The following is a 27,063-nucleotide window of genomic DNA, read 5'->3' on the forward strand; positions in this document are numbered from 1 at the left end:
TCCATTGCAAACAATTGCATCCAGAAGCTGCCTATCTAGTAAACAGAGGCCAGATCTGTGAAAGCCTCAGAGGGCCATTATAGTAAGTTGAAGGGCTAAGCTTGGTTATCTTGTAAAACAATGTCTGTACCTACAAACCTACCCAGTCATGGTTAATTCAAATGCATACCCCATCTTTAAAATTCGTATTTGTAAAACAAATTGGAAATCCTGTATCCTTTTCCTTCCATTTTGTGTTGGTCTAGCATATAAAATACATTAAAGCCTTTGGTTGTAACATGGCTACATGTAAAAAATTCAAGCGGTATGAATACTTTATAAAGGTACCATACATGTGCTTAATATTTTTGACTTTTTTCAGTGAATTTGAAACACCATGCCTTTGTGGTTTTGCCTTTTGTTGACCTTTAAGCTGCTATGTGGTGTTCTTTTTACGTGAAGAAGAAACTTCATAAATAAAATGTGTCTGTTAAATTTTAAGGAATAGTTTAGATCAGGATTATGGGTAGCAACAATAATAATTATGTCCATATTTGCTTTTTTGGACAATTCTTTTAGGACCTCTAAGAATTTGAAATATAACAAATACAGGTAGGATGGTTTAGGACTCTCATCTCACCTCTGAGATTTTCTTTTACACCAAAATCTTTCCTATCCAGGTATTTTATGCAAACCAAGTGTGGGTGGTTTCCTGAATTCATTCCAGTAACTTCCTAAACATTGTGCTTGTTAGCTTGTTGCTGAGTTGTTTGGCCTCTCTTTAGCCATCGCTACTACTGAAACCATTCGGATCATGAGCACATTTTCAGTGAACTGCCCAGGGAACCTAGAGGTGCCTTAAGGAGAATACCTCACTCCAGTGGCTCATCTCTCTCAGCATAGATGCAACAGCATGCATGGCCTGGGTGTTAGTCACAGGGATCAATCAGGGGCCCCCTGCAAGGGCTCAGAGACCTTTATCCACAGGGACAGGGAGGGGGTGTTAGCAGGCATGAGGGACACAGAAGATCTGAACAGACCCCCATACACTCACACGCACACATATGTACACGCACTACTTTTAAATGGCAGGTTCAGTCCTCCCACCTATGGCATGCCCTGGCTGAGACACAGGCTTGATATGGAAACAGCATGCATATGTATTCATGTGACCCCCAGCTCCATGTCCCTGAGCCAAACCTGACCAATAACTGAGAGGTTGTCCTTTAGCTTCTGTGGAAGCTAACTACATCGCCTCTTTATTAGTTCAGGGGTATGATCTGGAATATTTAGAATTTAATATTTAGTTCCCTTCATTTAATGTAAGAGCTGTCATTGCCATTTTCATTTGATTTCAGCCAAAGTAATATCATTTGTAACCATGATACCAAACTGAGCATTCTGTAAATTTTTTTTGGAGAAGGTTCAAAATGAAGCAGCACATTTTGTTTGATTTCAGGTACAGTTGTAGTTGTACCAACATGCTGTAGAGATAAATCAACGCGCAATTGTGAAACCAAAGGAAAATGATCTGAAATACAGCAGGATTTGTTGAGGTCTTCTAGATAAACTACACAAAAATTTAAATTCCTTAACTCCTACCTAAAGGGCAGATTCATAGATTACATACGTAATAGTTGTTGTTTATTTCAATCGTTCCTGTTGTAGCGCCACCACAGGCGAGAGGGGGAACAGGTTTTTCAAAGGGTTTGATCTTTTGACACAGTTCAGTGTGAAAGCAAACCACACCTGCTAAAAATGCAACAAATGTTAAAATTTTTGTTCCCAATCAAACTGAGTTTATTGGACTCTCAGGTGTGAAAACACCCTCAGGATTATTTTTGTTAAATATTTTCAATGAGAACAGAGCTACATGGGTATAGCAGACTTTTACCAGCTTTTATTTGTAGTACTTTCCATATTAATCTTTTCTTAAGTGGTTGATTTGGCTGCCTCTCCTTTGACCTTGGAAAATATGGCCCCCAGCATCCTCAGGTATACTGTACGGCACAGTTCCATACATGTTGTGTAGATTATCTCTGACGGTTTAATTAGAATGTTGGAAAAAATCAAGAGAGGGAAGAGAGAGAAGGTACTAGTGTGTGGTGTTTTGGGAACTACTCTAATTGTCTTTGTCAACCTCCCGCCGTGGTGTCAGGTTTCATATCGGCTCTCTGCGGCAGTACCGAGAAGCAGTAGGGCATCGGCAGGATGGAGCTGGCTGATGGTTTGTGCCCACTCTCCAAGATGCCTGAATAAACTCTTGGACCCTGTAAACCTGTATACACATCACAGCAACACAAGCGCACACACCAACCTACAGGAGCGCCACGGACGTAAACGACCACTGAGTTGAGACAGTGAGTGGCGGGAGGCCACCCTGTGTGTGTTCTGTAGGTCTTTGTTCTCTCTGTCAAAGACACTCAGGAAATCTGCTGCTAGCTTTGGGCCAGTCCTGTAAACACAACATGTCACTGCTCTGCTAATTTAGGCCAGAATCACGATCCTTACTTGCCAAGTATAGTGATCGCAGGGGGATTTCAAATCACAAGGAAAATATACAGACAGGAAATGTTTCCGACGTCCCAACCTGCAAGTAAAACGACCATGGCACGAATTCCATATGTTTATTTTTTCCTGTCTTTGCTAAAATGAAATACCATCTAAACATTGCAAACATTACAACTGGAATGATCAGCGCATAAAGAAAATGCATAAGGAGGTGTTGCAGAGCGGTGTGTAAATAGAGCTTGTTGACTGTTGTTTATTGCCAATCCTCAGGAGCATCCTTACCCTGCAAACTCCTTCCGAACACTCTTCATCTCCCCGCCTTTCTAAGTGTTGACACTAATAGACCCTGGAATGAGAAGCCTGTGCCATTATGACCAAAGTATATCCTTGTCTAAAAAAAAGGAAAGAAAAACTAATGCATAATTTCTCCCAGGCAAATAATATTCATGAGAAAAAAACCGGATCCCTGAGATATTTTTTTCAAGGAGTAAATGTTAATAATGTTGTGACATGAATACTGATAGGGAAAGAGGATTTTAATGTTGAATATATGGTTTTTCACGCATCAATACAGCCTCTAACAACTATTAGTAATGTGAAGATATGGCATTGTTATGCCGTTCTTACCAGAGAGAGAAGTTACGTTCTTACCAGAGAGAGAAGTTACTTTACCGCTCTGTGTGTATTTGGTTGGCTAAAACAATTGCTGTCTCCCATAAATAGAGAATTCTCTATCTTATTTTGGTTTTCACAAGTTATAAACATCCACAAGTTTCTTAAGGAGATTAACTTTTTATTCCAACTTTACAACACTTCATGGCCAATATCAACCTTGTTGTAGCTTTGTTTGATGGTGTGTTTCTTCTTGCCACTCATTCATGTCTGTGAAGTAAATGACTAATATTTGTCACATGCTTCTGAAGTACCTGAATTTATCCAACTTATTTATCCTACCTTGTGTGTTTGTTGGTCCTTTAACAAACCTCTGAGGCTTTCACAACTGGATTTATACTGAGATTTAATTACACATTGGGAGACTCTGTCTGCTAGCATGGGATTTTATTTAGGGGATTAATAGTAAAATGGGCTGAATACAATAGGCATGCCAAAGTATACTAACCTTTGTTGGTAAACCCCCCCCCAAAACATTCATAACTTTTTTCTCCAATTACGCATTAGGCATGCCAAAGTATACTAACCTTTGTTGGTAAAACCCCCCCCCAAAACATTCATAACTTTTTTCTCCAATTACGCTCTACTTTTTGTTTGTCATAAATCCCAATAAATGAAATACACTGAAGTCTGAGGTTGTAGTGGGACAAATAAGTTTCAATTATATAAATGCTTTTGCAGAGCACTTTGTAACACATTTTTCTGGAGCATTTTTGTAACTCATACCTTTTGTTTTAAGTTGGTAAGATCAGAGCATGTAAATATTTATTTGTAATCCAATTTTTAAAATTGGAAAGATAAGAGAACATGCCATTCAAGTAAGAAAGATATGTGTTTAACTTCCTTGGTCAGAATATACAGTATCTTCACATAAGTAGCTACTCACCTGTACATATTCTGCAGTCAAAGTTATGATTTAAGGGTCGCAAACATTGGAGCTGTGACAAATGACGCTAAATGACGACCCTTGTTTTTTTTTTAGCCACCACATGGTTGGAGGTGTGGGGCAAAAAAAATCCCTAATCCTCACTGTTAGAGAACATCATCAAAGGATCCTGGAGTCACCAAAGCCCCATAACAGAATGATTTTTAAGGATTTTGTATACATTGTTGGGGGTGTCCGTATCAGAGGAGGGCGCTGTATTACCAGCTTAAATCCTGTAATTCTCTTAGTATTTAGCCTATTTCAGTGTCTTTTTGGTTTTTGTTCTCCTGGAATTATGTTTTACGTATACATCTGTAACTAACATAAATGCCTAAAGTTAAGTTTTAATCTAAAATTTTACAGAGACGATGATGACATCAATGATGTGGCCTCCATGGCCGGGGTTAATCTGAATGAGGAGAGCGCCAGAATACTTGCAACCAATTCTGAGCTGGTGGGAACGCAGATCCGGTCGTGTAAAGACGAGGCCTTTCTCCATCCGGGTTTGCTACATCGACGAATCCTGGAAACTGGTGAGAACTGTTCACATCATCCACTGATAAGGGTTGATCAAGATGAAATTCATCCAGGTTGATTTCTCAGAGCAACTCCAAATTCTTATAAATCAAAGGTTTCTGTTGGTTTTCCTAACATGTTGGTAAGATTCAAAATAATCTTCTGCAGCTTTTTTAGAACCTCTGTCTTTAGCCATTTTTTTCATGGGACAGATTGTATTTAGAATGTAATGACTAAAGACAGTGATGATTTTGACTCCCTCCGTAGCTGAGGCTGAATATTCTCTTGTTTGTACGTGGTTTGAATTTGCTGCACCTAACAATTCTTTCACCTCCTTTAATCAATTCTTCAGTGGCTGACTGAACTTACTGGACCTCGGGCACAGACATAAATACTTCATGGGTTTGTCTTTTGAAGAGTGACTCTCATACTGTCGCCCTGACTAAAAAAAGGTTGTTTTTAAAGGAATGAAACATAGTGGTGATGTTTTGATTTAGTCTGTTTTAGTGCAGTTTAATACCAATGGTACACAGTGTTTCAGTTGTTAAAGCTTAGTGATGTTTCTGTGTTGGAAAAAGCAGGACTTTATTGACTCTAATGACTCCACAGTCATAGCGGAGCCAAACTTAACAACAATGTTTCCAAGACTTTACTGAACAGAAGAGCTTAATTCACCAAGGCCTTTCTGGCAGATTGACGTTGCTCAGGGCAATAGTAGGAGTTTTGGTATTTTTTGAGTTTAACTGTAGGTAATTGTGACATACTGTAGCTAGTAAGTCATTTCATCACAAAAGACAGCTTATTGTGTACATTGCAGTAAAATGACCAATGAAACAAAATATCATCAACATAAAGATGATATATTCCTATCATCTTTCTGATGATGATATTCAGTTGTATATATTAAGATTTTTTAAACTGTCCTTCCTACAGGAAAAATGAATTAGATGAATAGAGTCTGTTCCAAACCTGAACCTACAGCCACCCAGCTTTCTGGCTAATGGATTCAGACATATACATCAATTGTTTCATAGTCTTGAGGCAAAAATGATTTTCAACAGAGATATATATTTAGGGGATAATCAGAAGTCAGCACTCTTCACATGTTTGCTTCCTTACCCAGATGATCTTGGCTGCATTATTTTTCTATGCTTCACCTCCATTGAATATATTCCTGGTAAAAGCAGTCAATCAGTTCCCTGTTTATAGTGATACACGGTGATGGGTGTCAAGAGGGTTTGGTAATGTACAGTGTTATCATCTATGATGGCTTACAGCTTGAGGGTTATACAAATTTGTTTTGTCAGAAAAAGGACAGTATGAAAAAAATTTACGCTTTTTAAAATAAGATGTTGGAAAAAATGATTTACGCTACTGGTTTATGTATAATACTTTCAATACTTCTAACTCCAAAACATGTTAAGCCGTTAAATATTCTTAGAATGCACACTAAAATGTATAAAAAGTTATATAGGGTGTTCCTACTCCAAATGAAACTTCGCCTAGTATCTTTCTCCTGTGCAACGGATCAAAAAACATACAACGTAATTCCACAAGACGGGGAGCCTGGCGCCCTCATTTTGTTTCATCTCAATTAAAGTATCTTTAGTGTAGCATGGGGGCCTGCAGGTCATGTTTCGTTACGTGGACTCTTGGCATGGTTGTTATCCCGTCACCTTGGGGTAGAGGGGTTGTTTTAAAATATAAATTTTTCCTCGGGGTAGCACACAGCATGATACGGGGCAGGAGGCTAGGGTGCCCCCTGCTGGGGAAGTGGCACTTATGCAGCTTTGTTGTGTCAGTGATTGGTCTCTGTGCGCTCACAGCTGACAGCAGTCCAAGGGAGGCTCCCCCAGCCTGCCAGCTCTACTCAATCAGAGAAGAGCCGCTGTTCCAGTCTGTTGTATAGCCCTGGTTTATTATAGTAGCATCCTACTAAAACTTCATTATGATTCGTTCCTTACTTCATAAAAACATTTTTCAGTATAAATATCCGGATTCCATATTTTTTTAATTCGGCAGAGGTGAAATATTATATCTTGCATCCATGTCCATAACATTTATAGTGTGTTTTTCTGTTTGTTCTCCACTCTTTAATTTATCCCTAGCAAAGAAACATTTATGCTAGTCATCTTTTATCAAACTTCTCTCTACCTCCCCTCTTTGCTCTCCAGGCTTGTCCAGCCACATGGGGAGGAGGGACCCAGATCACAGCTGGGGTTCTCTAGAAAAAACTCCTCAAAGTAACGATAGTCCTCTTCTGCCTTACAGGTCTCTGAGCACATGTAGGGGTACTTGAAAAATGTTTTCTGAAAATATGGTGTAAACAAGTTCTACTACATGAGAAGAAGTCAAATAAATTAATTTGATGACTTGTTTCTCTAAAAGAGTGTTGATACATGCCCTTTAGTGCGTTGTTGAGTTTTGTAGGAAGTGATTTTTAGCTTTGAATGCTAAACTAGACTTAACTCACTTTCAGATCCAAAACATATAAATTCAAGTTTGTTTTCAATATGAAAGTAAAACATTAAGCTTTTCATATCTCTTAAAGTTTTTCACATTTTTTCTTATTACAGTCACAAAGCTTAATGTATTTTATTGAGGTTTCATGTGATGGAGCAGCAAAAAGCAATGCATAATTGTGAAGTGGAAGAAAACAATAAATGCCTATTATTCTACCGTCAATAGAATGACTCTTTATTATAGTTAGTGTCTTGCGGTGCGCTAATCTGGTACAAGGTTGTACTAAGGTTGCACTAACCTGCAGAGCATGGCATTGCATTGCATTAACGTTAGCAAAAATATTAGCATTTCACTGCCAGCCACTGGTGCACTGCCTTGCGGAGCACGAGTTAGCATTAGCCTTTTCCCTATAATAACCATTTTAGCTTTTTTAAAATTGATTAACTATGTTTAGTATACTGTATGGAGTAAGACAACATGCATGTGATACCCCACATGTCAATGGCAGTATTTAGGCTTACATAAGCATTTTGGCTAATTTTAGTTTAAGCACTAATTTTAGCATACTGAATGGACTAAGTCCATGTTCGTCAACATGGTTATAATTCTCCAAATAGTAATGAGTACAAGTTAGCTAAGCTTAGCATTGTTTCTAATTTGTAGCATCAGAACACCTGATTTGGGTTCAACCAACAGGCAAACTTTGGCAGACCCTGTTTAAATTTTCTAGTAAAAGTGAAAAACATTTTCACTTTTCTGCAAAATCCACCAAATCCACGATTCTTGTTAAGTGGTAAGTAGTATAAGATAAGTAGTATTTCAAAAGATCAGAAGAAATCTTATATTTTTTCAACAATAATATTTGTTGTTAATCTGTTGCTAAGAGATGAGCACATTTTCTGGTAACAAAGTGCCACGAAGTATAAATAAGATATTTACTTTTGTGATGAATGTTTGTTTTATAATATATTTATCACCAATGAAAAAAAAACAAAAAACATTTTCACTTTTCTGCAAAATTCACCAACTGCATCCATCCGTCCATCCATTCATCCATTTTCTTTGGCTTATCTGGGGTCGGGTCGCAGGGGTAGCAGCTTCAGAAGGGAGGCCCTTCTGAAGCTGATACCTCCACTGTATGTATATATATATTGCAGAAAAGTGAATATTTTATATATATATATATATATAAATAAAATTTACCAACTGCACAATTCTTGTAAAGTAGTATAAGATATCACTAGTGTGATAACGTGTGTAGGGGTGCTCCCCACTGTGTGCTAAACATGGATTAGCTATGTTTTGTGTAGAGGTTCGACTGAAAGCTGGAATAAATATAGTTATGTAATATTTACCTAGCTCCAATTTTGTAAATTAATTCATTTACAATTCACTTTGTAAATGAATTTGCTAAAAATTCATTCAGCATAGCTGTACTAAACCTAGCTATGTTTAGCACACTGATTGGAGGAAGTCAATGTAAGACAACATGTTAGTCATACCTTACATGGCACTGGCAGCATTTAGGCTGACATTAGTATTTTGTCTTATTTTAGCTTATATACTAATTTTAACATACTGAATGAAGTAAGTCCATGTTACTCAACGTGCTTGTCAATCTCCACATGCTATTGAGTACATTGTAGCTTACTCTAGTGTTGATGCTAATTTCTAGCATCAGAACGCTGGGTTAAAACCGATAGGCACACTTTGGCAGGCCCCATTTAAATTTCTTCAGAAATGTTCTAGTTATCAAACTAACATGCACATTGTGCAGCAAAGCCTTGTGCCCCAACTATTATTGATTAATTATATTTTGTTAATTTATGATTTCAGTTTTAACATTTGTGATCGGTAGGCTAGAAATCGGAGTTGCCCAAGAAAACTGCAATCCTGTATTTCTAATTACTATGGTGCATAGTATTTCTAACATCTTTCCTGTTCCTCTAGTTGGAGTAAAACCCAAAGCACTAAGGCTTTGTTGATCATTAGTCTGTTCTTTTTCTAGATGAAGTGTTATAATTAGTGTGAGCTCCAGAAACTGTTTTTTACTCACAGAAATTTTCCTCTCGTTCTGTAGCTGAATCTCCTAAACCTTTTCTGAAATATTAATGTCCCAGAAAGATTGTATTCTTAGGGAGTGGAATCCTATTAGCAATTTCCCTGTGACCTCTTGGTATTGCCGCATGTGTTGCCACTGCAATTATAATAGCAAGAGGGCGTCTTCCATCTGTTCAAAGCTTGAGCAGTTGAAGAGTGTATGTATTGTTCGGCTGACTTAAATAATTGGTGTGGTTTACTTAAAAGGGAGCCAGAGAGAAAATTATGTTAATGGAATAATTTAAAAGGAGGTTGGAAACAGATACTAACCCTACCAAAGTCTGTCCTCCTCTCTTTTGTTATGTCTTCAGATGAATTTTGCTACAAGGAAACTAAATTATCCTTCTGCAGAAAGAGATGGTCAATGTCAGTTCCACACTGGTAGAAGCTCAGTTAATAAAACCACTCTAGAATTCACACTAAGGCTGTGAAACAAATTAACTTTTCCATGTGATTAGTCCTCCATCTGCAAGTTAATTGCCCTGGATAATCTGTAGTTATCCTCGTGTGTGGATGCTACGCAATAGATATGGACGTGTGTATGTTGTGGGTCTTTTGTGTTTATTTGAAGTGTTATATAGTAAATATACCATATTTAAATGTTTTTCACAGCTAAGAAGTTTGGAGTGACAGAGGTTCCCATGGAAGCCGTGACATTCATCTCACACGCTGCACAGTCTCGACTCCGAACTGTGGTACAAAAGGTTTCCATCATCGCACAGCATCGAATCGACTCCTGTAAGGTAAATGTCTTGACAAAGTTTAGTTGCAGCTTTAACTATACAGTCACAACACCCAATGTGTCTTATTGGGATTTTGTCTGACATAACAACATTACATAAAAGTACATAATTGTGAAGTAGGAGGGAAAATAATACACTTCTTTTGCTGTTTTCTTAAAAAAAAAAAAAAGGCTGAAAAGTGTGGCATGCATTTGTATTCAGCTCCTTTTACTATGATATTCCTTCATAAAATTCAGTGCAACCAACTTACTTCTCTATTTACTTTATAAGCAATTTGTGTTTTTATATTTATTAAAGTAGCAATTCGGCATGCCCTCGGTTACTCTGGAGGAGCTGCAGAGAGCCAAAGCTCACTTGGGAGAAAGTATTGACTTGACAACTATTAGTTGTGCACTAAAAATGAGCGTGCTGAGAATTGAGCCATTTTTGAATGAAAACCATAATAAGTCCCCTTTGCAGTTTGCCAAAGTGAAATCAAATTTATTTTTAAAGCAAATTTAAAAGCAGTTGTTGCATCAGAACAAAGCAGACATAAAACCGCAATTGATTAAAATTAAAAAGCTCTCAGAACAACTTAATCATAAACAAAGAAGTGGTGATAATCTCCTTCCATACAGTGTCTGTGTGAGAAACACAGTAGATAGGGTTGTTCAGGATGGTGATGGAGGCATTGCAGTTAATGAAGCTGTAAAGTTAACCTAAGTTAATGTTCCTCATTCCTGGAGGTATTAAGTTTGAATAATTATCATCTTAAATTTTAAATTTAATTTATCTATACCTGCAGGTATAGATAAATATTATCTATTATAGATAAATTAAATTTAAAATTTAAGATTATAATTATTCAAACTTAATATATAAATATTATTTATACCTGCAGATATAGATAATATTTGTGTTATCTAGATGAAAAGATGAAAAGTATGCATCTTTAACTCAAAACGACAGAGAAAAGTTTAAATTCTGATATTTTTTTTCCTCAAAATTCAAACTTTTTTACTCAGAATTCTGGCTTTTTCTTTGCAAAAAAATTTTATTTCTGAGATTAAAGTCAGTTCTTTTTTTCAATCTCCCTCTTTCATAGAATAAATATGCAAGTCATGTGTGATTTTTCTTTTGCTTTCCAATTATGTCTTACTTTGTTTTTGTCTGTTACATAAAATTTAAGGTTTTAACTTGCTTGGTTGCAACAAAATGTGAAAAAGTCCAACGGCACAATGTGTTTGCAGCTTCTGACCCACATTAGCAGAAGAAAATATTCAGAATAAATATGGTTTTACATACAACGGAGAAAGAAACTTCACTGAGCTTTTGCAGCATTTTCCTTTGCTATATCTGGCCATATCCACACATCACAAAACTAATTTTCATTTATTACTAATGCAAACATAAAATTTAGAAAGAGCATCTTAAATGTCCTCAAGTTATTACCAAGAGAGAGCTGCAAGTTTTTACTCAGTCACTGAAAACCTAAAAAAAAGTGCTCGCCTACGTACACCTGCATGCTTTTCTCATTAGGGGCGCCTGTGCCCCTCACATCTGATGAATGTAGTCATATAACAACATTTAATTGGTCTACATTAAAGCAAAATCTATCTCCACAATAAGGTAATGTCTTTGCATTGTGAGAAGAACTGGGGGGAAACTTTGAAAACATGTTTTTCTTGATGCCGAGGCAGCGGGAGGGAAAGCATTGGCACAGTTGTCCCCTTCTTGTTTTTGCGCCGCTTCTCTCCATTCGTTCTTCTTCTTTTTTGTGGTTTTCCAAATGAGGTGTGCTCGAGAGACAGGCACGGAGCTCTGTGAAGCCAGTCTGTTGACATCAGCGGAAAAAAAGAAAGAGAGAGGGAGCGATGGAGAAAGACCAAAAGACAAAGCGGCCTCTTAAAGAGCAGCTGGGCTTCAGCAGGAGCTACGGCAAGAGTGCAGGCTCAGCTCTGCAACAAAGAGCAGCGAGGCTGGATGAGAGAGACAGAAGAGTGGGGTGGAGGTGGGGGGTGCTGGTGAAAAGCCCCCTCTGATGTGTCTTTGTGTTCTGTGCCACTCAGCTCCTCTCATCCCCTTATGGAAACACACCCCTACACACAGGCGGAAGTCGAGAGGAGAGTGACATAGAAATAAAGCGCAACACGAGATAAGAGCTGCATCAGAGACGTGCAGTCACATAGGGAGAAATAAGCAATTATCCTATTAACTTTTGATGACCTAAAAAAGTTGTTTTTACGTTTGCCTTCCTATTTGCCACATGGGAGATGAAGCGAAGAGTCTGTAAATAGAAGAAGTTTGTGTGGCAATGTGTGGGGATGCGTGCAGACTGGTTGGGTTTGAGTTAAGTTATATTTTTGTTGCTGTTGTTAAACTAAATGTGTTCAGAGGTTTTCTCTTCTATTTATGAATTGAAACCAAAGATTTAATCATACAATATAAACGTGGTTTTTGGCTGTAAAACAGGGTTTCTTAAACTTCATATTCAAAAGTCATAATCTGATCTATGGATGAGCTCAAGCTCTACAACAACCAGTAATGATGAGATTACTTATGTTAGATTTACTTGCAGCTCAGCCCAAAATTAATTGTATAATATTTAATTTTTTTAGCTCTCAGTGGCTCTAATTTCACAAGAAAGTTTTGTTAATCAACGTAATACTTTTCAAGACTTAACTAGTAGCTTCTTTTAGATAAGACTAAAGAAAGTCAGAATAAAACTGAATACGGACTCATGAACATTAACAGAGATAAAAGTTACTGACACCCAGAGACAGTTATAACACAGGAACCAAGTGTTAAAAATTGTCCCAGCTGCCCACAGTGAGTTAACTAAACCCATAAAATTTGTTTTATTTTTTACCCACGTTCTGTTTTTATTTATTTGAATTCTATTCTTCAACACAAAAATAAAATCATATAGATAAATTAAGAATAAACTACATTTGTCCACATTTATTAGTGTTTTTTTTTGCAGCACCCTAATCCAGCCACTTATTATTGTGATAAAAATAGTGTTACAAAATTCACTAGAAAGTAAATAAATAAATACATTTTGGAAAATGAAAGCTTCTGAAAGGAGTAATAATTTTATTCTTTGTCACTGATGAATAAACTTTTTTCCCCACATGGTTGTCAGCATGAGGGAGATCTCAGCCTCAACTGAACGCGTGAAAGCAGGAAAACACATCAATAGTTGAAAAACCTCAGATTTATTCCATCAAATCCAAAGGTTTTGCAGTATTTCTCATTCTTACGTGTCCAAATCCACAATTTTGTTCTCCTTTTCTTCACTGGTGATCTAGACTGTTTTCTCCAGATTTTCTATATCAATCAATTCAGTCCAATCCTATAAAAAGATTCAAAGTTGTTTACATACATTCCAATTTGATCCAAGCTATTAAATAGTGCAGTCATGTTTAGTGTATGACATAAATTATTAAAAACCTTTCTATCTAAGAAAATCCAGATGACTGCATCAAGTCGCTGACTTTGCAGAAGTTACATCTAGGATATGACCATGTAGAAACAGATGTTTCTCAGCTTGTCTCATGTCAGTATGCTCATTAAGTGACAATAACAAATGTAAAAGTAATAAAATTACTTTCTAACTTTCACATCAAAGTGAATATTTTTATTATATGTCATGTTGAACAATAATGCTTTAAAGGCCAGCATTTGGAGTAATTCCTCAAGTTTTTGCATCAGAAGTGGATTTTCTTTTACATGAGCAGTGATGCAAGCTTTGACAAAACACAGAAAGCCAGTTGGACGATGAAATCTTCATCTTTCAAAGATGACAGTACTTCAGTAATGCCTACCAGAATATTTCTGTGACGTTTGGTTATATTCTGGAGGAATTTTTCCTCTGATTCAGAGATATTTTTATTAGCTACTGTCATCTGTTCTAAAGTTGACTAATAATCCAACCGGAGCCAAAGAAGTAGCTTCTCAATATGTCATTGTCGTAATGCTGCCGCTGCTGTAATCTCTCCGTCTGCTTGCCAGGACGACGAGTGCTACGAACAGTCTGCAGACGTTCGGTCGCAGCTCCGCTTCTTCGAGCAGCTGGAGAGGATCGAGAAGCAGAGGAAGGACGAGCAGGAGAGAGAGATCCTTCTGAAAGCCGCTAAAGTGAGTTACCATCACCTCCATCCCGCTTTGTGCGTACGTGTGACAACGGACATGTGCATGCATGTGTGTGCATGTTGCTCTCGTGTCGGCTCTGACAGATGAATTAGAGTGTGACTCCCATGGATGAGGTGACCCAGACTGATGGCCCCAGGCCTCCTCTGTCCTGGCGCTTCTTCCCTGGATGCAAGGAGGGAGGGCTGAGATTTATATGACATGAAACTCCCATCCAGCACACAAACCGGACTCTTATCAATCCAAATTGTGTTTCTGCACCAGTCAATTAGCCCGAGATCAGACATCAGTCAGCTCTGAAGGGTGATCTGCATTTCAACGCTGAAAAATTGGACTCTTCTTTCCTTTCATTAAATGCATTAAATGTAGATCCCAACATGTTCAACCTGTTCACATATCAACCAACATCATTTAAAAAAAATCTGTATTCTTTGAGGCACAAATTAGGAGAATCCTGTAATTCTTTGACTTTTTCTTCTTTTGTGGTACACGGAAAGAAGAATGGCCAGTATAAAGAACTGATTGATTCATCTCCAATAAAAGCTTTTATCAACAAATGCTCTACTCAGAAAGTCAGCCACATTACATTTCTAATAAAAAAACAAACAACACTCATTAATGATTAGCTAAGGCCAAATGAAAAAGTCATGCCTTCATGCATCGATTAATTACACAACACTAAGTCTTGATTATGAAAAATGTTGTAATAAGATGTCGATTAACAATTATGTTACAGATGACCCCTTAAAGAAATAAGAGTACTCAGAAAATATGAAGCATAAAAATCTGGAAGGTGCTCACAGGAGGTGTGAGGCAATTTGAAAGTCAATGAAAAAAATTCCACACACTGACTCCAAGCTAAAGTTTTTTGTTTTTTTTTCATAAAGGTCTTCCAGTAACAGCTTGAGCTTTCTGTGGTCAAAAACTGTATTTGACCTGTAGCTTGGAGTCATTGTGCAGGCGTTGGGGGGGAAAAAAGGATCGGTGAATCAACAGATGCTGCATTTGTATTAGTTTTAAAACTTGAGGATAAGAGTAGAATCCGTGGAACTTTATATTTAACTGACTTTTTTATTGCTTTTAAGAATTCCTATACACTTCTCCAACGTTGCATAGGCATCTGGTAACTTATAATTAATAACAATTTACTTGCAAACCACAACTGTGGTCTTCATTTATGTTTTATATGTCAGAAAGCCGCTAGGTGCATGTGAGTCAGTTAAAATATTATCAAGCATTCAATTCAAGTTTGTAATTTGAATCAAAAATTAAACATTGTGTAGACTTATTAGATGCAGAATGATAATGTTTAACCATTTATTTCATTTTGATAAATATGGCTTACAGGTCACAGGTAATAGCTGACAGTCACTGACACATGGAGGATGTTAAGCCATAAAAGCTAATTGTTAAAGAAGCCGGCTGTTCTGAGAGTGCTAAATATATTAAATATATATCTAAATATATTAATTGAAAGCTGAGTGGAAGAAAAAAAGTGTAGCAGGAAAGGATGCAAAAGTCACAGCACTGAGTGGATTGTAAAGAACTGCTAATTCTACAGTTTGCTTGAGATCCAGTATGAAGTTTCAAAAATTAGTGATGATTTTGGTGATGTCATTATGTAGGTACATGTGTTTCTTCAAGTTCAAAGTCACCATAACAATCTTGCATGGTGATGCTGATTTTATTTTCTGCCCATACTATCAAATGTACCAATAGCTGGCATAAGTAGCAACACCTACTAATTGGTGACCAATCGTTGTACTTAACTGGTCATCAAATTGATCTGACTTTAAACTTCAAAGACAAACTGTGGAGTATTGTAAGGAGGAAGACTGATCAGCTCCGTGCCACGCCGCATTGATGCAGGGATTTGTGCAAGAGGAGCCCCAGACATGTTTTTCAGTACACTGACATTTCTGTAGTACATTTTATTAGTCTTCTATAATATTCTTTTTTTTAATGTAATTTTAGTTGCAACTTGAATCATGACAATTAATGGAACTAAGCCCTTGATAAATACTACTCTATGAATTGAACTTATATATGATTTTCACAGTTTGGATTGCTAAAATAGTTTTCTATAATATCCAGATTTATTGAGAGACACTTGCAGTCTAATTATGTTTCTTACAGTCTCAGTTTATAGAAATACTTAAAAACTATCTACTTAAAAAAAATCTAAAACTATAGTCTGTCCTTTATTAGCTGTAATTGAAATGGATTTTAAGGAGTTTGTATATTTGGGACAAATTCTCTCTTTTCATTTATGGGGCTCTAGAAATACTAATAAAATAGGAAATAATAACCTTAACATATATTATTAATCATGAATGTATTTGCAGGACAAAATATTATAAGTGGCAATTATGAATGCTTTAAATTATTTTGTAGTGAAGGTATTATTTTAAATTTTTTATTTCAGTATCTTTCCAATTATCAATTATTATTTATGATAATAAAGATCTATTATAAAAATACATCTCTACACAAAAATCATACATAATATGAGTTCTGTATGCTTTAAGTAGCTGTAATACATGCCTGGTATCATTATTTGTCTCTTGTTGAGAAGCCATTTGTCTCTTTTCAAATTTAGAAAGTTCACCGCAGACCAAAAAAAAAATCAAATGAAAATGCCCTGCAGTGCAACATTAGTGGAAAGGTAGGTTAATTTAATTATTTCTGATGGGACTGGGGTCCCACAGTACAGATTCTCTTAAAAGCACACCTCACTTTCTTAATTGCATTATTATACTCCAGTCTTTCCATGCAGGGTATTAGAAAAATCCCCTCGTCGTTGAACTTTGACCAAATTACCTTAAGACCTGCTTGTTATCTTATGTGTTTTGGAAAAACCATAACATTCCTGCTGGTCGGTTTTGAAAAAAAGCCCTGGCATCAACACAAACTACAACTCCAAATTGCTTTGTTTTAAAAAGAATGGTGTAAAGAAAAAGCTTTTAGATTCCCTATGGCTCTGCATTATTAAACACTCCAATCTTCTACTTTTTTGTCTACTGAATCCTGTTTTGTTAACAGCAATTGCAAATAACTCCTCAAAATGAAACCTGGTCCTTCTTGGAGGAGCTACACTTGAGGCTGTTTGGTTTGCATGAGAGTCGCAGAGGAAAGTTTGACTTCACCCCACAGCTATATCTGTGGCTTTTTGGCTCCTGTTGCCATGGCGTTTTGGTTTAAGGAGAAGTTTGGAAAGCAGATCTTTGCGTAATGATTACACAACTTGTTCCACTTGCAGTTGCTGAGAAAATACCACAGCTTTGCACATGTGTGTTCAGGCTTTCTGTACATTAGTTGTGCATTATAAAGGGGCAAATATACGTAGTTATTACTGTTTCATTAGTAAACTGGCTTTTAACTCGGTGGGTAACATAACTGCTAATGGTCCAAAAAAAGGATTCAGCACCAAACTTACAGTTAAAGGGGCTGCAGAGCTAACCTAATTCTTTTTCTTAACCAACATATATCAAATACATATCTCTTGGAACTCAAATTTTGATGTATATTTCTCTCTAAAAATATTTCCATTCTTCTTCATTGTTGTTAGGTTCCAGGAGAATGCTAGCCTGTGACTTGTCTTATTTTTTATGGGTTTTCCTGCAGTACATTATAACAACACTGGTTCTACAGAGTTCTCAAGATTGTTGTGCAGAAAAGCTAAAATGATCTGACTCCATGTTTTTATTTTATTTTATGGTAAATCAAAATATATCAATTAGTTTTGACAGCATTCCCAGCATTAGTGCCTAAATTGAAGCCCTAAGTCATGACAAAAACGTCAATGGGATTTGATGCTGATAGTTGTCTCTGCAGTCATTTTTTAAAATCCTGATAAGAAAAACAATAGATTTTAAACAATGTACGTACTTTGTACTGTGGCGGACTATTTGTGTGGTGTCTTAAAAAGAATTGACACCTCTTTGAATGTTTTCACATTGCGTCTTGCTACGTGCAACCACAACACGTCTTTATATCTTAATGGAATTTTATGTGGTAGATTAACAACGCAGTGCACAACTGTGATGAGGAAGGAAAATGAATGGTTTTAAACAATTTTTAACAACAGTTCAGTGACTAGTTGTGAAATCCACAAATCTGGCCTTACTAGAGTATTAAGAAGACAAGTGAGCACAGACCACAAACATCCACCCAGAGCTGCAATAAAATGTTTAAATTTCAGGCGTCAAACTCCTGTCCTGCAAAGTTAGATGCCTCATCACACTTTAATCAAATAATTAGTCCAACAGAAGGACTGAACACATTTACTGCATGCTGAGGAGTTAATCTTACCATTTGTTTTGGATGCATTGGACACACCTGAAAGGTACATTGTCTTCAACCTTGGAGGACTGGAGTTTGATACCCTGTAAAAGGATATTCTGTCAAAATGACCTAGGTTCAGTCTGAAATTCAACTGACAATCTGTTGCAAGACTTGAAAATTATTGTTCATAGATGTTCTCCATCTAATGTGGCTAAGCCTGAGCTATTTTAAGCAGAAGAACTGGCAAACAGTCTCTAGATGTGCCGTGACTGTGGTGAACACTTTCAGGTTTTTTTTCTCCAAAAAAATGTAGATATCCATATATTCTCTCCTTCCACTTAACATTTTTATATTAACTGAATTCCCTTAGTTTAATGGGATTATTTTGATGTTAAAAATGTATTTTACATGAGGGTTCTGGTCAATACAGCAGCCGACTGTACTGGCCTCAGAAAAGGCAACAGATAGATGAAAAACTGAAAACAAAGTAACGTAACTGGGGTTAAAACGCCACCAAATGCATCGCACTATCACCGACTTATGAAAACATAAAAAACACTGCTAGTTTACACAACCATCCATTAAGTGAAGAGCAGTAAACCTCATCTGCATGTATAGCAGTATCCAGTCCTCATCTCTTCTCTTCTGTGGTCCCTGCTGTAAGCAGAGAAACCGGGGCAGCTGGCAGAGGAGACGCAGAGTGTGCCAGTGGCACCGCTGGTCTCTGTAAACAGTCCATCTGTACCGACCCCTCCTACTCCTCCCCCCACCCCGCTCGCCATGTCTCCTGCTTCAGCACCCGCTAATTTGGCTCCCAGAATTAGAAATCCATTGAAATAATCTCTTCCACTGTCGTCTCCCACCGTTCCTCCTTCACAGTAAGCCTTTCCCTCGACTGTGCCGGCCATTTAAAATATGACTCAGGACTTGAGGGATGCTCCGGCCCACTGGAGGGCAAACACATTAGTCTCAGTTGAGACACCGACCAATATGTGGACTGCCTGATATATGTAAAGTCAATTAGCAGGAAGGCTTAGGAGTTTTTCGTCTCCATCCATGTGATATAATAGATGGTCAGAAGAAAAAGAAAGGTGGTAGTAAGGAATAGCTATGGAAAATCTGGATTTTTGGTTAAATAGAAGAAAGTTACAAGAGAGTAATAGGGCCATACTAAGAATGAAATAAATAAATATAATTACAAGAATAAAGTCATCAAATTAAGAGAATAAAATGTACAAGAATAAAGTTGAAATGATACGAGAATAGGGTCATAATTATATCAGTATAAAGTCATAATATTAAGAGAATAAAGTCATACTAGAATAAAGCAGACCTAATACGAGAATAAAGTCCTAATAATGTGAGAATAAAGTCATAAAATTATGAGAATAAAGTTGTAATATTATGACATTCTTGTAATACTGCATCTATATTATTCTGACTGTATTTTTGTACGACTTTATTCTCATAATATTATGACTTTAATTCTTGTAATTTTGACTCGATTCTCATATTCTTTTTAATGTTCTTAGTACAGGCCTTAATACTCCATTGTTGAAAGCAGGCAAGGAATAAAGTTTTATGATCCCTTTGACACTGAAAATCTAATATATGAATAATTGCATATATCTTGTTTGCCAAACATAGTCCCTTCCAAAGTATTCATGAATCTTTAACTGTTTCATATTTTAACAAGTTACAACCACAAGCTTTAATATATTTTATTGGGTTTTATGTGATAAATATTAACCCAAAATAAATAAAATTCTTTTAAAATAAATTGATAAAAGTTAGGTATTCAGATCTCTCTCGAGTCAATACCTTTTACTTCCACCTTTGGCTATAATTACAACTTCAGGTCTTTTGGAATGTTTTTCTACCGGCTTCATCTGCAGGTTGAAATTTTTACCAACTTTGCAGCACAGCTTCATTTTGCATGGAGAGTCTGTTAATATTAAAGTCTAAGTCTTGCCACATGTTTCTTAATTGGATCTCTGGACTTTGACTGGGTCATTTTAACACATGATTCTACTTGGATCAAAGGCATGTAATTGTGGCTCGGTGTTTAGAATAACTGTCCTGGTTGAAGGTGACCCTCCAACCCAATCTCAAATATTTTTCAGGCATTTTTTTCTCTTCAAGAATTACCTTACAGTTTATTTGGGAAAATCCATATTCAAATCAACAATTGTCAGGTTTTCCTAATTGTGCTGAAAAAATAATCACCTCAGCATGATGTCACCACTTTGTGTGGCACTAACCTCAGTATTAGTTTATAGTGTTTTGCATGCAGGCCAAAATGCTACATTTTGGTTTCTTGTAACCACAGGACCTTCTTCCTCATGTCTGGTGTTTCCCTTCCACATCTTGTGACAAACTGCAAACAGAACTTCTTAAGAATTTCTTTCTGCAAGTCTTTCAGAATTTTATTTGCAAAATATTTTAAAAATATGGGTGCACCGACTCCAGTTTTCTGGCCCATTGCTGATTACAGATGTTTATAAAGCCCGACCTGCTGATTCCGATTTTGGTCGATGCCAAAAGTCAGTTGTCTGAAATGAAAATGCAAATGTGCAGATATGATCTGATGAGCCGTTCTATCAGTACAACCTTTCTCACAGGAGAGCATAAGAGGACAGTGGCTGATTTTTAGACCTTTGCAGATGTAGATAAGATTGGTGGACTAGATCGGCTTCACATGAGTATTGTCCAATTACCAATCTCCCAAAATTAAGGAAGTTTGCGCTGATAAATCAGCTGGCAGATAAATCGGCTGGCAGATAAATCAGTGCACCCCTATTTCAAAAGCATCTAATTTTGCATTAGTCCTAAAAAGACATTGCAATTTGTGATTGTTGCGTGACAGCATATAAAAACTGTCAAGGGTCGGCAGTACTCTTAAAAGACATTGTATCAGGAATATTATTAGAGCAGACTCTCGATAGTGCTGCTACATAAAAAGATCCACCTTATGCCTGCACTCACAAACAACCCTCAGTTAGTCCCTTGTGCCATGATGATCCTGTTTTGCCCGCAGTGGTCATCTGTACATGTGCATTTGGCTCTGTCGTGAAGGATTTCCAGGGACAAGTACATTCACCCAGATCATAGTGGCTGATTAAAATAGAAGTGCTGTGTTGTTACGCCAGGGACACACAGATAGCCACACTGCCACACACACAGTGACACACAGTCAGTCGTTGCCACTGACACTCACCAACATCTTCTCCCCTGCTTGTGTGTGTATGCATGTGTGTGCATCCTGGCTCCTGCAGACTTTTTAATAACCTCTTTTGATTAGAATCCCCCCGCAGCAGCTTATTTAGGGCTGGATTTGGAGCAGGTTTAAAGGCCACTGCCCCCCAGGGGGTGCTCCATTGCACTTCTCTGTATTCAGATATGATGTCCTTGACACCTCTGTATCCTGTTCCCATTTTGCACTATTTTTTGCTGCTACAGCAACAGATGAGTAGCAAAAGTGTGCGTGTGTATTGGGAAAGTGGGCTCCTTAAACCAGCTGTTAACCTGTGTCCCTTCCACCCATCCCCGTCCCTCCTTTTTTACTCCACAGAGTCGCTCCAGGCAAGAGGACCCAGAGCAAGCTCGACTGAAACAGAAAGCTAAGGAGGTAAGCTGCTGCGGAGATCATTACCCTTGACATTTCCCCGACACCAGTGCATAAATTTTTCATGCCTCACTACATATGTAATGCCATTTAAAGTCGGACTTAAAAAAAGTTTGAGGAATTATTCGCTCCGATTGATGCCAGTTTGTGGAAAATGATTCTCTGCACACCAAAGACATGCTCCACTTCCTCCACCCTTTTGCATTTTTTCCATCTATTAAGCCTCCTTGTTATTGAATTCTGTCTATAGGAGAAATACATAAACTCTCCATCAGGTTAAAAGCATTATTTCAGCGTTATATAGTCTAATTTTCACAATTTTGCACCTAATTTCTGCAAATGAAGTTAGTTTTATCTTACCTAACATTTTATTAATAAAATAAAATAAATAAAATTTATTTAAAAAAAATAAAGGTATTATTGAGATCATTTTTGTTTAAATATTTTTTTGACCTGTACATATTATACATTTAAAGTAAAGCAACATTATTTCAGGATATTATGATTATGACTTCACTTATTTATAACAATATTATTTTTACAATTTAAGTTTAAATTTAAATTTAAATTAAATTACTAGTGGCATACCAACTCAATTTATGTCTTGGTAGGCAACATTAGCAAATTGACAAATTCTAGCATGTAAGCTAGAATTTGTAGCAATTTGTAGTTGCTAATCTTAGCTAATGTTTGTGTTGGCAACAAAAATGACTGAACTACATAGGAAAAATGGGACTTTGAATGTCTTGCACAATATTAACACTAGGGCTGTTGTAAATGAATATTTTAGTAATCGAGTTATCTATCGATTATTCGTACGATTAATCGAGTATTCAGATAAAAAAAACAAAAAACATTGGCAAATCTAACATAACAGCAGTATTACTATCAGATCTCAACATCAGTCCAATTTTTCATATTTGAGCATCATTAAGAATAACTTTTCTGTAGTTTAGAAAATTAACCTGTAACAATAATAGCTCACTTTCTAAGTTAACCGTTATACAGAAACGTTATACAGAAATTCAATTTAATAGTAAAGAGGCAGGCTCACAAATGAGCTTATAAAAATGTCTACACTCCAGCTTTTCGTTTATGTATTCATCTTCAGTCAGTTTAACAGATGAACTCTCATCTTGCCCAGACATTTTCAGCTTTTGTGTCCACATTAGTGACGGGATTTGACACCTTTGTTCGTCACACACAGAAACACATCTATCAGCTATGTGCCGCCACCATGCGCTTTGACATCCATTTGTTGAGACCGGGATGATATGAAATTTATTTTCCGGTTCATCCGTAAAGCTACACTTACGTTAATTGTCTAATGTGCAGCCGCCCGCAGTGTTCATATCCGCTCACCTGTATAAACACACCTGCAGCGCTCTTCCCTGCCGTTCGCTCTGAACAACGGCCACCAGGCAGCAGCTCCGTGAGGAGAAAAGCTGCCGTACTCTAGGCATCCCACCAGTCATTTTAAGGATGCTTATTGGTCCCCCAAAAAACGACAAAGACCCAGACATTATCATGAATCAATAAAATCTTCCCAAGTCAAACTTGAAAACTGGATGTTATGCTGCTAACGCTTAGCTTTCGTCAACAACTCAGGCGGAAGTGAGATCGCTGGGTAACGCAAGTAATAACCCGGCCGGAACACGGTGCGCTAAATAATAAAACATAACTTGACGACGCTTCGAGGCAGATACATTTTCCTCGAGGAATTTTTATAATCGAGGTACTCGAATCACTCGAGGAATCGTTTCAACCCTAATTAACACATTGTCATGCACAACTCCCAAGAAAGAGGAGATTCAGAGCTGGAATTCATGTGATTATATTGCTTACAGCAAAATTTACATATGACCAATCCAAAAGTGAAGTAAAACTTAAATTAATTATAAATAAGTTACAGTTGCTAAAATTCAACTGAAAACCAATCAACAAGATAAGTTTTAAGTTTTGCTGCAACTTTTCAGCTTATATTCAGTATGTTTCATGTAGTGTTTTTTTCAGCACAATCTCTTGATATTTCTCCTAATTTCTACTCTACAAATACTCCTGCTTCAGGTCAGTTCTTTTGGCAGATCTGCTTACCCAACCATGCAGCATTCGCGCAGCATTTACTAAATGCTAAATTGCTTGCAAACAGGTAGACAGTTCTGTAAAACATGCTTGAATGAGGGTAACTAAAATATGCTTCGTATTAACTTTTTGCTGTAGAAAATAGTACAAAACTTCCCTCTATTCCCAGTGGGCCCAGGTATGACACCCACACTGGTGTTGTAAATTAACAACTCTTTCAGACTTCCTTTTTTGATAGGATAGTGATGTATCTTCTTTGTTTCAACTACAGGTTTTGAATTGAATGGATTCCCAGTGGAGCTCCAAAAAGTAGACTACACATCTTTTAGCGAATGGTTAATGTTGTTTACGCAAACAAGACGGCTCTTTCACACCACAAGTTTGCTTTCTTGTTTTCCTGGTGTGTTTACACCAGAATATCTTCACTTGGTGTTGTCAGTGCTCGCTAACAAGGATCAAGAGCACTCTGTGCTCTGTAGAGAAATTTGAGTAGGCAGAAGGATGAAACAAGCGAAACTCACCTGTTGTTGTTGATGTAGAAGTTAGGAAGCCAGCATGGTTTCTCCTAAGTAGTTTACTCTTAAAAGGAAAATGCTTCATTCATCCAGGGAAAGTATATTGGGAATGTATGCACTTTTCTAGCTGACATACTACTTTGGGCTAACACATTTCCAGACTTTTTCCACCTGACAGCCTCCCATTTAGTGTTGGCGTCTCCAACTCTATTTTGCGGCTTTTCTAATGTCCCTTACTGATCGGTTATTGAACTTGTGACCTTTGAATGACAAGTTGGCTTCTCTTACTGCACCTCCAGCACTCTTGTCTTTTTTCTTCATCTGTCCCAAACATTTCTTTCTAGCAACACTGAGCTCTGCTGCAGTTTTGAACATTCACACTAGATCTCAGGCTACCCATAAGCCCAACATATGCAAATGAAGTAGTGTAATAGGCATCATGATAGTTGCCCCCGGAGGGGGCCATGTGATCAAAGTGGATCTCCTCCCTGTTAAGTGGCAGTCCGCTCGTCATCTGGATACGGCCAAATTAGAGCGTCGTGAAGAGACGCCGTCTTCGTGTGGCACATTTTCATTTTCGTCAGGAATTTTAAGAAGGTTCATTGGAAATGGTTACTTTATGTAACTACCCACCCACCCATTTTACTGACACACACAAACACCCCCCACTCCTGCCTCCTCCAGCATCCCTCACCTCTTTCTGTTTTGCTTAATGGCCGTCGTTTCTCAGCCACCGCGCCTCTCCGGTTTTCATCACCTGACTGGCTCAAGGGGACAGAGCTGGCTGTTTGTGTCACCGCAGAGTCTGTCGGCAGCTCACACATCTGCGCAAATTTCATCAGGATAATGAGCCCGAGCTGCTCTTCCAGGCGACAGCCAGAGGAGCCAGCCTCTCTGTAAGCCCCTCTGCTCAAAGCAACCACTGCCTCCACCAAACTACCATCAAATCGTACAGACAGAATCACACTGTTATGTTCTTCAACCAAATGTTTGCTTCAGGTATGGGCCAACTTAATATAATATTCAACATTCAAAAATAAATTGTCGGCAGATTGCATAGAACTTGAAACATCATTATTTAAAAATATTACTGAAAATATGGTCAAACTATAGATGGACACACAGTACTCAACCAATCTTTTCTGAAAGACATATTCACTGCATCATTCTATATTGAATATTGAAATTACAACTCATATTTTCTTAAGAGAGCACCCCTCCTCCTAGAGTCCCCCACTCAGCTCCTTCAGACTAGCAGCAGCAGCAATTAGTAAACATGTGGGCCTGCACATTTTTACAACTCAAGATAACATGGTTACTTGGATTGTGCTATAAAATGGCTCTGCGTCCTTGTGAAATACATAGTTTTGCCCCTTTAACTCTTTTTTTTCTTTTCCTTTCTCAGTATCCCCACTACTGTTTCTGAGCACTGCCATCTTCACCACTAAATATATACATCCAGAGAGGGCATCAAGGGCAGTTTAGTCTATTCAATTGGCCAATATTGTTACTGGCATGCTGAATTTTCATTCATGCCAAGTGAAATAGAATATCTTAGTAAATATTGTGTACAAGCATTCCTCTGCAGTAGCAATATTGCACCCATTAATATATATCAAGAAGCTGTAGTATATTCCCAAGTAAAATGACAATGTACAAAATTGACCAGTTACCAAAAGTTTAGACCTCCATTTTGTTGTATTAAGATTTTTTTACATACAGTGCTGTGAAGGGGTGAACCATGCCTCTCACAGTGTCGACTTCTTTATTATGACTATATAAATACTTCCTCCTTTCCAAAGAGATGCAGCTACTCCTAAAACAGCACCACTGACAGAGCCACATGCAAAATTGTTCGCTGTTGCAACTACAGCAACACTCTTAAGGTAATCACTTTGCTGCGGATCTTTAGTAAACTGAGAGCACCAATACACAGCCAGCATCCCTATGTCTCAAAACCCACAGCTAACGACACAGTTACACCCACCTAGGCCACCCAGAGTTGCTTTTATTTGAACAAATCTCATGCAAACACACTGATCAGTTATCACTGCATAGCAGACCAAGGGAAAAGTCAGAAATTTGTAATATAAAGAACAAACTGAAGATGAGTCTTTAACAATAATGCAAAAACAACTAAAAGTGAAGGAGAACAACATGGAACAACCCAGTTTAATGAGACAATCTCTGCAGCAAAAATTTAACAAAGATGCACATTTAAAACTACATTCATAAATCTGTTAGTAAGTTCCAAAAATGTCATTGTGATTGTTGTCCTAAGATAACCTCCAGTGTTTTGCTGTTTCTTGCAGCTTTACTTTAGCAGTAAGATTCTCTAAGCTTTTCTTCTCCCACGGGTTGGAGTCTGCGAAGACATTTGTTCAAGTACCAGAACCTCCTGAACCAAACTTTGCCTCAGCCAGTGCTAACTGAAAAACAGCTATCAGCGACCTTCATATATTACAGAAACCTTTTTTACAATGTATATCTTTTTATCTTTTTAGCAATCCATTACCA

General features: G+C 37.4%; 1 protein-coding gene across 4 annotated transcripts in view; it reads left to right on the forward strand.

Moving 5' to 3' along the window:
• LOC114143798 (transcription initiation factor TFIID subunit 4) overlaps positions 1 to 27,063 on the forward strand; it is a 110,456-nt gene that overhangs the window by 37,469 nt on the left and 45,924 nt on the right. For all 4 annotated transcript variants that reach the window (XM_028016125.1, XM_028016123.1, XM_028016124.1 and 1 more), the window contains 4 exons: positions 4,451 to 4,620; positions 9,779 to 9,909; positions 13,903 to 14,028; positions 21,896 to 21,952. In XM_028016125.1, coding sequence (XP_027871926.1) covers positions 4,451 to 4,620; positions 9,779 to 9,909; positions 13,903 to 14,028; positions 21,896 to 21,952 — 484 coding nt within the window. The remainder of the gene's footprint in view (positions 1 to 4,450; positions 4,621 to 9,778; positions 9,910 to 13,902; positions 14,029 to 21,895; positions 21,953 to 27,063) is intronic.

The sequence above is a fragment of the Xiphophorus couchianus genome, chromosome 4 (genome assembly GCF_001444195.1).
Source record: "Xiphophorus couchianus chromosome 4, X_couchianus-1.0, whole genome shotgun sequence".
Taxonomy (NCBI): Eukaryota; Metazoa; Chordata; class Actinopteri; order Cyprinodontiformes; family Poeciliidae; genus Xiphophorus; species Xiphophorus couchianus.